Source organism: Oncorhynchus clarkii, chromosome 21 (genome assembly GCF_045791955.1).
Source record: "Oncorhynchus clarkii lewisi isolate Uvic-CL-2024 chromosome 21, UVic_Ocla_1.0, whole genome shotgun sequence".
Taxonomy (NCBI): Eukaryota; Metazoa; Chordata; class Actinopteri; order Salmoniformes; family Salmonidae; genus Oncorhynchus; species Oncorhynchus clarkii.
Genome location: NC_092167.1, coordinates 39,061,527 through 39,072,843, shown reverse-complemented (window position 1 = coordinate 39,072,843; position 11,317 = coordinate 39,061,527). Strand labels below are relative to the sequence as shown.

The 11,317-nt window shown below is 40.5% G+C and overlaps 1 protein-coding gene across 3 annotated transcripts; it reads left to right on the top strand.

Moving 5' to 3' along the window:
• The first annotated feature begins 939 nt into the window (after positions 1 to 939).
• Positions 940 to 10,895, top strand: LOC139378992 (uncharacterized). Of its 3 annotated transcripts, none has more exons than XM_071121674.1 (7): positions 940 to 1,253; positions 2,562 to 4,580; positions 4,875 to 5,038; positions 5,121 to 5,341; positions 5,689 to 5,818; positions 9,631 to 9,728; positions 9,933 to 10,895. In XM_071121674.1, exons 2-7 carry the CDS (start codon positions 2,576 to 2,578, stop codon positions 10,069 to 10,071), a joined length of 2,757 nt encoding a protein of 918 aa, XP_070977775.1. In that variant the 5' UTR covers positions 940 to 1,253; positions 2,562 to 2,575; the 3' UTR covers positions 10,072 to 10,895. The 3 variants fall into 3 exon arrangements, with proteins under 3 accessions (XP_070977775.1, XP_070977776.1, XP_070977777.1); XM_071121675.1 differs by lacking the exon at positions 940 to 1,253 and adding an exon at positions 1,966 to 2,079; XM_071121676.1 differs by lacking the exons at positions 940 to 1,253; positions 2,562 to 4,580; positions 4,875 to 5,038 and having other exon boundaries at positions 5,063 to 5,341; positions 9,933 to 10,824.
• The last annotated feature ends 422 nt before the right edge of the window (positions 10,896 to 11,317 follow it).

Below are 11,317 nucleotides of genomic sequence, written 5' to 3'. Positions count from 1 at the left end.
TGTGAGTTCTCTCGTGTGACATGTGAGGGGCAAGTCGCTGAAGCAAGTCGTCAAATCTGGCAACCGACACACCAAAGTATTGAAAATGTATTTTCTCGTCAATGGCGTTTCGCATAGGTTGGACGAGACAAGGTGGACTTCCTCTCTGGGTGGAATGCAACAAAAAGAGTCTGCTGCCCCGCCAAAAACCGACTCCCCCCACATGCACACAGATCAAAGGAGGGCTCTTCTAGCCACCTTCCCAAGCGTCCCAGAAAGTCTCGCCTCTGGGTTTACAAGCTCTTCTTTCGGGCTTCGCCTCTTCCTACAAATACTTTTGATAACTAAACCAAGATAGACCACAGCCTGTTTCCAATGGGAACAAATGAGTAACAGTGGCCAGAACAAAAAAGGAGATCGAATCCCCGAGCTGACAAGGTAAAAATCTGTAGTTCTACCCCTGAACAAGGCAGTTAACCCACCGTTCCTAGGCCATCATTGAAAATAAGAATGTGTTCTTAACTGACTTGCCTAGTTAAATAAAAATGAATAAAGAGTCAAGCACGAGCTAGCGGGATCCTATTAGCCCGTTTTGGCATGCATCTGCATATTTCCGTTAGGGAACGCATACTCAGAGTTCGCATGTGCAATAACTCAATTCGCCTTTGCATTCCTTCTAAACAAAGCAATGTTTTTACAACGTTAGCAAATGTTAAATTCTACAAAAAGTTGTCCACCTTCTTCATAACAGATTATAGTTTTGGTTACAGAAAACCACTGAAATAAAAAATAAATAATCGATGAGAAAATGTGCAGAATGTTGGCCAAAATCCATCTTCTCCCACTGCCAGCTTCTTCTTACTACAATATTTGGTAGTGAGTGGAAACGCCAAGCGGATGCTTCACATTTTTACATCCGGTGAAATATCTGTCTCATTGTTCTATCGGTTCTTCCTCTCTGATTTCAGGAAGAACAGTTAATGTCCGTGTTCGAGGTTAATGGCTAGAAGGGATACAGCTTTTGTCAAATGAGCCTTCTAGCCATGTATGTGTTCAAGAGTCAAAAGCGCAATGCATAATGGGTAAATTGTGACTGACTGACTTTTTAGTAAATAATAATGAGTCGTTACTTATGATGCAAGGTGATTTGTAGATCAGTCAGTAGACAGTCGCCTGCGGTCGTTTTGATGCTCTCGAACGCGGCCGATGTTTCTTCCGCATCAGTAGAGGGGGCACTGTAACTTCAGCCTTTCTCCTCTTAAGAACTCTTAGAGGTATGTACAGAGTCGAGTCCAGGGTAAATATTTATAAACTGGTATATGGCCAATAGACCACAGCTAAAGCCTGTTCTTTCACGACCCGAGTGCCTGGATAAAGCCCTTAGCCGTGGTATATTGGACATATACCACAAACCTCTGAGGTGCCTTATTGCTATTATAAACTGTTTACCAAAGTAATTAGAGCAGTAAAAATAAATATTTTGTCATACCTGTGGTATATGGTCTGATATACCACAGCTGTCAGGAAATCAGCATTCAGTGCTCAAACCACCCAGTTTATAATTAAGCAATAAGGCCCGAGGGGGTGTGGTATATGGCCAATATACCATGGCTAAGGATTAAGAGCAACTCAACTTGCGGAGTGCCTGTACACAGCCCTTAGCTGTGGTATATTGGCCATGTACCACAAACCCCAGAGGCGTCTTATTGCTATTATCAACTGGTTAGAAAACGTAATTAGAGCAGTAAAAATACATGTTTTGTCATACCTGTGGTATACGGTCTGATATTCCACGGCTGTCAGCCAATCAACATCCAGGGCTCAAACCACTCAATTTATAAAGAACCTTTTAGGATGCCATATAGCCCCTTTGGGTTGTAGAAAAGCAACATAAGGTGTTGGTTTCATGAGCTGAAATAAAATACCCCAGAAATGTTCCATACACACAAAACGCTTATTTCTCTCAATGTTTTACATCCCTGTCAGTGAATATTTTTCCTTTGCCAAGACAATCCATTCACCTGACAGGTGTGGCATATCAAGGAGCTGATTAAACAGCATGATCATTACATGTGCATTTTGTGCTGGGGACAATAAAAGGTAACTCTAAACTGTGCAGTTTTGTCAAACAACACAATGCCACAGATGTCTCAAGTTTTGAGGGTGCGTGCAATTGATATGGTGACTGCAGGAATGTCCACCAGAGCTGTTGCCAGAGAATTTAATGTTCATTTCTCTACCATAAGGTCTCACAACCGCAGACCACGTGTATGGCGTCTTGTGGCCGAGTGGTTTACTGATGTCAACTTTGAACAGAGTGCCCCATGGTGGCGGTGGGGTTATGGTATCGGCAGGCATAAGCTACGGACAACAAACACAATTGCATTTTATTGATGCCAATTTGAATGCACAGAGATACTGTGACAAGATCCCAAGGCCCATTTAAAATAGTTGTGTTTATATTTTTGTTCAGTATAAGTGTAGATTAGATACAAAGTTAGGCCTACTATAAGTCCCATAATTATTTGTTTTATTTCATTAAAAAGTTCAACTATACTCACCTCCTTGCTTTTCTTCCTCAGACGCCCCTGTGTAGATGACATCGTCAGGAATTATGGAACACAAGATTGATTTTCAAGAACTCCTGACCAAACTGGTTATCTCAGAGCCAACAGATCCTATTATTAAGTGCATTATTAATAATAATCTGGAGAGGCTGAAGAAATTGATTAGAGGCAAGGACATCAATGCATTGTACCCTTGTGTTGAGTTACAAGATGAAGTAACCCCTTTAATTGCTGCTGTTGCATTTGCAAATCAGGAGATTTGTACATTTCTTCTGGGAAAAGGTGCTGACCCCAACAAACCATCAAAGAGATGTTTAGCACCACTGCATTATGCTGGACTGCGTGAAGTTCCAGTGAATATAGTGACAACATTACTGGAAGCAAAGGCAGATCCAAATGGTCTAGCAGAAACAGGCCTACCTGTAAAACCAAAGTTCTCTCCAATTCAATTAGCACATGACAGAGAGGATGTTGTGAAGAAGTTGCTTGAATCTGGAGCTTTATTGTGGCTAAATCATGGCATCCATCCTGCAATTGATCTGAAATTGGCCACAATAATTGAACACTTTGCTGAAGAGAGTGAGTTCTTTTCCAAAATCAAGATTTTTTTAAATTTTGTGAAAGCAGTAAAACAAACATCCCCAACAGAAGTGTTCAGCAGCTTTGCCAAGAACCTTCTACAGGTGAACCCCCAAACCCACCTTACTATGGTTGACATGTGCTTTAACATTGAAGGTCCAAATGCAGAAAAATACCCCCAGACAGCCATTACATGGTTGAACGACTCCAATAAACTAGATTACTATGTTAAAGATGTAAGCAAACGTCTGTCTACAATTCCTCAGCTTTTTAGGACAGGTGCATTGAAATCCTTAGATAGAGTTGTTTGCTCCATGAAGGAAATACCTAATGAGGTGTCACTTACCCTAATTCCTGAGTTAGTGAAACTGCTTTCCTGTAAAACAGAACATTATCTCGTGCCATTGATCATTGTTATACTCTATGGCATCACACAGAAGACAAAAGACAAGGATCGTTGGAGCAACTCTGACCTTGAGAAAATATGCAAGCACATTGTCCCATGCACACAGAGGGAGTGTTATCCCTCTGAATTGAAGATGTATGCCTATGCGTTGCTAGCAGATCTTTACACATTTAGTTGTGTTCCTGGTTACATCAGCTCTCTGGGACTGACTCCGGTACCTGAAGAACTACTTATCTGGGGACGGGATGAAAACCTGAAAGTAAAGCTGAGAGATTTAAACAAGTCCTTAAACGGACAACATTCTGTCTCCAAGTCAGCAAGTGAAGATTCAAAAGACAGTCATTTGTCAGAAACCAAGAAGAAGAAGAAGAAGAAGAAGAAGAAGAAGAGGGGAATTGCAGAAAAACAAGACATACCAAAAGAAGAGACAGACACACAAGAAAATAATGCATGTTTAGCCTTCAATACTTCATCTATCCCTGTTGAGGAATCTTGCCTTGATGAGTGTTCTAGTGTCAAGCCGTTCCACCCCGCCACTGACACGTCACCATCACACCGGAAATGGCACAAAGTCAGCAAGCGGTGGGAGACACAGTTAGAGAAGCTTGCCAACATGGATGAAAGTAAAGTTTATAAAGTAGGAAACCTCACTATTGTAGATGATGCAGAATTCTACATAGCAAAGGGAAGTGATGGAACTGAGGTCTTCTTGGGCCTGAGGGATGATGGCACTGAAGTAGCAGTTAAGAGAATGACCAGATTAAACTATCAAGTTCTCAAGAATGAGGAGGAATTCCTACGTCTTCCTAAACTTGATAATCCCTACATTGTAAGATATGTTGACTTTGCCGAGGATACAATCTTTGGCTACCTTGTTCTTCAGCTGTGCGAATACACCTTGGATGAATACATCAAAGACCACTTACCAAAGGACAACCCTCGTGTTCTGAAGGAAATTGTACATGATGTTCTCTCTAGTCTGGGAGTGCTTCACAGTAAAGACACCAACATACTCCACAGGGATATCAAACCCCAGAATGTTTTGATAGGTAAGACCACATTTTATTATGTCTTGACTTAACCTCCTGTTTGCAGAGACCGCAGAAGACACAAACCAATGAGCATCAGTCAGGGAGTAATGTGAAAAGCATTGAGGAGAATATGTTGTCATATGTACTTTATTTGGACTATACATTCAATGTCCGTTTTAAACAGCACTGATCATTGGAATAAAATATAATATGACACAACAATGTCATTCTATAATTTAACAATAATGATAATTCTGATATTTTTAAACCACACATGTCATTATTAAACTGTTAGCATGGTTTTCTCATCAGATGTTACTGGCAGGGCACGATTAGCTGATTTTGGTATAAGTCGACAATTGACCACGGGACAAACGACTGTAAAAACAAGAAGTGCTGGAACAAAATGCTGGATGGCCAGGGAAACTTTCGATGAAGATGACGATATCAGATATAAGCGGAGCACTGATATTCAGGTTTGTGTAATGAAAATAGGTAACGTTATCATGGTTTCCATAATGTTTTTCTAATTGTTCAAATGCTTACTGTCATTTCCAGGTGGTTGGAATGTTGATATATTACATCCTCTCTGGTGGACACCACCCCTTTGGCAGAGGTCCTCGATGTGAGAGCAACATTCTGGATGGGAACTACAATCTGGATCACGTTGTAGATGAGGTTACAAATGACCTCATTGAGTGGATGATCAACGAAGACCCAAAAAAGAGACCTACTGTGGAGGAGACCTTGGATCACCCCTACTTCTGGGATGAGAAGAGGTAAGAAGAACTGCTAATACTAGTCAATCAAAAGGTTTGGTTAAAAATGGGCAATCTGGGATTAAAACAAAAATGAAGAGTTCATCCTGCAGTTTTTTTGTAAACTGCTGAGGGATGCAGCTGGAGAAATGTAACCACTCTTAAATTTCTAGATGGAACTACTGTATGTCTGCAAATACTGACCATCCATGATAACTTATCACACAGATAAAAATGGATAACTTGTTAAGATGATGCTAGGATGCTTGAGCACAAGAAGAGCCAATGCCCAAGTATATAAAATATGCAATATGTATGTATTGACTAGACATTTTAGACATTTTGTACTGCACACTGTTGTCTTTCAGGAAAGTTGAGTACTTGAGAAGAATTGGGAATGAGAAGGAGGTCGGGAAGTATAGTGATGCTGACCCAGAACTTCTAGAAGCTCTGAAACAAAGTGCCATGGAGAGAACCTTCTGCCAGTGGAAATCCAAGGTGGGCCATGTGTCATTTTCTTAAATTGTGTTGGAGGCGGCTTATGGTAGAGAAATTAACATTAAATTCTCCGGTAAACAGCTCTGGTGGACATTCCTGCAGTCAGAATATCAATTGCACTCTCCCTCAAATCTTGAGACATCTGTGGCATTGTGTTGTGTGACAAAACTGCAGATTTTAGTGACCTCTTATTTTCCCCAGCACAAGGTGCACCTGTGTAATGACCATGCTGTTTTAATCAGTTTCTTGATATGCCACACATGTCAGGTGGATGGATTATCTTGGCAAAGGAGAAATGCTCACTAACAGGCATATAAATACATTTGCGCCCAAAATTTGAGAGAAATACTATTTTTGTGCGTATCGAACATTTCTGGGATCTTTTATTTCAGCTCATGAAACATGGGACCAAAGCTTTACATGTTGTGTTTATACAGTGCCGTGCGAAAGTATTCGGCCCCCTTGAACTTTGCGACCTTTTGCCACATTTCAGGCTTCAAACATAAAGATATAAAACTGTATTTTTTTGTGAAGAATCAACAACAAGTGGGACACAATCATGAAGTGGAACGACATTTATTGGATATTTCAAACTTTTTTAACAAATCAAAAACTGAAAAATTGGGCGTGCAAAATTATTCAGCCCCTTTACTTTCAGTGCAGCAAACTCTCTCCAGAAGTTCAGTGAGGATCTCTGAATGATCCAATGTTGACCTAAATGACTAATGATGATAAATACAATCCACCTGTGTATAATCAAGTCTCCGTATAAATGCACCTGCACTGTGATAGTCTCAGAGGTCCCGTCAAAAGCGCAGAGAGCATCATGAAGAACAAGGAACACACCAGGCAGGTCCGAGATACTGTTGTGAAGAAGTTTAAAGCCGGATTTGGATACAAAAAGATTTCCCAAGCTTTAAACATCCCAAGGAGCACTGTGCAAGCGATAATATTGAAATGGAAGGAGTATCAGACCACTGCAAATCTACCAAGACCTGGCCGTCCCTCTAAACTTTCAGCTCATACAAGGAGAAGACTGATCAGAGATGCAGCCAAGAGGCCCATGATCACTCTGGATGAACTGCAGAGATCTACAGCTGAGGTGGGAGACTCTGTCCATAGGACAACAATCAGTCGTATATTGCACAAATCTGGCCTTTATGGAAGAGTGGCAAGAAGATAGCCATTTCTTAAAGATATCCATAAAAAGTGTCGTTTAAAGTTTGCCACAAGCCACCTGGGAGACACACCAAACATGTGGAAGAAGGTGCTCTGGTCAGATGAAACCAAAATTGAACTTTTTGGCAACAATGCAAAACGTTATGTTTGGCGTAAAAGCAACACAGCTCATCACCCTGAACACACCATGCCCACTGTCAAACATGGTGGTGGCAGCATCATGGTTTGGGCCTGCTTTTCTTCAGCAGGGACAGGGAAGATGGTTCAAATTGATGGGAAGATGGATGGAGCCAAATACAGGACCATTCTGGAAGAAAACCTGATGGAGTCTGCAAAAGACCTGAGACTGGGACAGAGATTTGTCTTCCAACAAGACAATGATCCAAAACATAAAGCAAAATCTACAATGGAATGGTTCAATAATAAACATATCCAGGTGTTAGAATGGCCAAGTCAAAGTCCAGACCTGAATCCAATCGAGAATCTGTGGAAAGAACTGAAAACTGCTGTTCACAAATGCTCTCCATTCAACCTCACTGAGCTCGAGCTGTTTTGCAAGGAGGAATGGGAAAAAATTTCAGTTTCTTGATGTGCAAAACTGATAGAGACATACCCCAAGCGACTTACAGCTGTAATCGCAGCAAAAGGTGGCGCTACAAAGTATTAACTTAAGGGGGCTGAATAATTTTGCACGCCCAATTTTTCAGTTTTTGATTTGTTAAAAAAGTTTGAAATATCCAATAAATGTCGTTCCACTTCATGATTGTGTCCCACTTGTTGTTGATTCTCACAAAAAAATACAGTTTTATATCTTTATGTTTGAAGCCTGAAATGTGGCAAAAGGTCGCAAAGTTCAAGGGGGCCAAATACTTTCGCAAGGCACTGTATTTCTGTTCAGTGTACTTACCTGTACACTGAGTGTACAAAACATTATGAACACCTGCTCTTTCCATGACATAGCTTTCACCTGGTCAGTCTATGATCCCTTACTGATGTATCTTGTTAAATCCACTTCAATCAGTGTAGATGAAGGGGAGGAGACCGGTTAAAGAAGGATTTTTATGCCTTGAGATAATTGAGACATGGATTGTGTATATGTGACAAAATATACACTACCTTTCAAAAGTTTGGGGTCACTCTGAAGTGTCCTTGTTTTTGAAAGTATCTGCAAAACACCAGTCCTTGCTGTCCCCAGTCCACCTGGCCGTGCTGCTGCTCCAGTTTCAACGTTCTGCCTTATTATTATTGGACCATGCTGGTCATTTATGAACATTTGAACATCTTGGCCATGTTCTGTTATAATCTCCACCCGGCACAGCCAGAAGAGGACTGGCCACCCCACATAGCCTGGTTCCTCTCTAGGTTTCTTCCTAGGTTTTGGCCTTTCTAGGGAGTTTTTCCTAGCCACCGTGCTTCTACACCTGCATTGCTTGCTGTTTGGGGTTTTAGGCTGGGTTTCTGTACAGCACTTTGAGATATCAGCTAATGTACGAAGGGCTATATAAATACATTTGATTTGATTTGATTTGAACAGGGAAGAGGAGACCCGGGATGCTGGCCTTCTAGGCAGAGTTGCAAAGAAAAAGCCATATCTCAGACTGGCCAATAAAACTAAAAGATTAAGATGGACAAAAGAACACAGACACTGGACAGAGGAACTCTGCCTAGAAGGCCAGCATCCCGGAGTCGCCTCTTCACCATTGATGTTGAGACTGGTGTTTTTCGGGTACTATTTAATGAAGCTGCCAGTTGAGGACTTTTGAGGCATCTGTTTCTCAAACTAAACACTGATGTACTTGTCCTCTTGCTCAGTTGTGCACCGGGGCCTCCCAATCCTCTTTCTATTCTGGTTAGTCAGTTTGCGCTGCTCTGTGAGGGGAGAAGTACACATCGTTGTACGGGATCTTCAATTTCTTGGCAATTTCTCTCGTGGAATAGCCTTAATTTCTCAGAACAAGAATAGACTGATGAATTTCAGAAGAAAGGTCTTTGTTTCTGATCATTTTGAGCCTGTAATCAAATCCACAAATGCTGATGCTCCAGATACTCAACTAGTCTAAAGAAGGCCAGTTTTATTGCTTCTTTAATCAGGACAACAGTTTTCAGCTGTGCTAACATAATTGCCAAAGGGTTTTCTAATGATCAATTAGCCTTTTAAAATGATACACTTGGATTAGCTAACACAACGTGCCATTGGAACACAGGAGTGAGGGTTGCTGATAATGGGCCTCTGTACGCCTACAGTATGTAGATATTCCATGAAATATCTGCCGTTTCCAGCTACAATAGTTATTTACAACATTAACAATGTCTACACTGTATTTCTGATCAATTTGATGTTATTTTAATGGACAAAAAAATGTGCTTTTCTTTCAAAAACAAGGACATTTCTAAGTGACTGCAAACTTTAGAACGGTAGTACATAAGTGCCTTTAAACAGAGTATTTTAGTAGGTGCCAGGCGCACCGGTTTGTGTCAAGAACTGCAACGCTGCTGGGTTTATCACACTCAACAGTTTCCTATGTGTATCAAGAATGGTCCACCACTCAAAGGACATCCAACCAAACTTGACTTTGTGGGAAGCTTTGGAGTCAATATTTCCCTTTCCTCATCTTGTTGTTTTGTGTTCACAGCTGCCGCCTGATTTGATCGAGAAGATGGATGGCAGAAAGCCCTACCCTGAGAACATGTTGGGGTTACTACGCTTCATACGCAACCTCCATGAGCACTAGTAAGTAAGACTAATGTTTTTCCCAGTACTAGCTGTTTTCGCTCTCTTACCAAATCTGTCGTTCTGCCCTTGAACAAGGCAGTTAACCCACTGTTCCTAGGCCGTCATGGAAAATAAGAATTTGTTCATCATAACTGACTTGCCTAGTTAAATAAAGGTCAAATAAATTGAAGGTGGCTGAGTGTTTTGTTTCTCCTTCTGCAGTGCTGAGGATTTTGAGTCTGTTGACCCGATGAAAATGTTCCCTGATCTCTTTGGATGCGTCTACATGTTGGCCAAGAAACAGGACTGGAATTCAAGGCCTGGTCTGAAAAAAATGTGTCCGAGAGATTTAAGCTCATGATTATGAAATGTAAACTGTATGTCATTTTAAACTGATGAAATATGAACTAATGTCATACTCAAGACTCTTTGTAAGTAGAGCTGGTGATCTGTGTTAAGGACATTTTATATTCTACATTTTCACTGATAGACCTAATATACATATGATTTTTACAAACCAAGATTACATGGTTGTAGCATATCTATCATGGGGGATTTGAATGTAAAATATAACCTTGTGAAATCTTAATAAGGCTATGTGTTTACTTGTTTCAGTTTACGTTTTACACAAAGCATTGATATGATAGCAAATTTATTGTTCATGCAGTCGTTTTTTTAAAGGTATCTAGTAGGTTTTGTCCAGTGTTGTCCACTTTTTTTTTTTTTTTCATTTTAACACAGCTGGTAGACAACATAAAATATGCCTCAGTGACACTTCTACTCTAACAACTCAAACATTCATGGTTGTTTTTATTTGGAGGTTTACGGGATTTGTAATAATATGAATTATCTGGATGAGATTTTCTAGAGATGTCTGGATCAAAATGTTTACATACTATCGTTTTTAATTTTTTATATCTGTGTATTGCTTGGTATGAACATGAAGCCCACCAAGTGTGCATTGAAACAACTGTATTGTTCTCTATTCAGTGATTCAATCAAGGAGCTCTGACACCCTTTTGTGGATAGAACTGAGAATCATCCGTTTTCTATGAATTGAACACCAAAAGAATCCAGCAAGTCTCAATATAATAAAAGGTATAAAATAGCTAAATAGAACTGTACTTTTTTTCAACCCTCCCGTACAACCCCACCCACCTGCAACAGCTGACATATATAACAAATCTCAGCAGCAGAAACACCAGCAGCCCCACATAAACAGACCTCCTTCCTGGTTTAAAGCCACAATCAGCCACATATCCAGTACCAGATCAACCATAAGAAAACAGACCTCAGAGAGTCGTCAGGAATTCTGACACAGGTTAGGTGACACTGGGTTGTCACTCCTGCATGGTGTCTGTAAACCTAAATGCCACACCTTTGTGCTTGCTATAGCTCTTCAGAAGGAAGCACAGACAACATTTGTCTTCTGTTTGTCTTTGGAACCAAGAGGTCTAGTCTGTTTTAAGAATACACACCCTTCCATTCTAATCCCCCTTGTTCCAGCACTTTATAAATTGTTTTTTTTCTAAATATTCAATTTCAGCCATTTGTTTTGAAAGTAGTGTTCAATTCAACAATTGTGTACTACACCATCCATTTCGTAT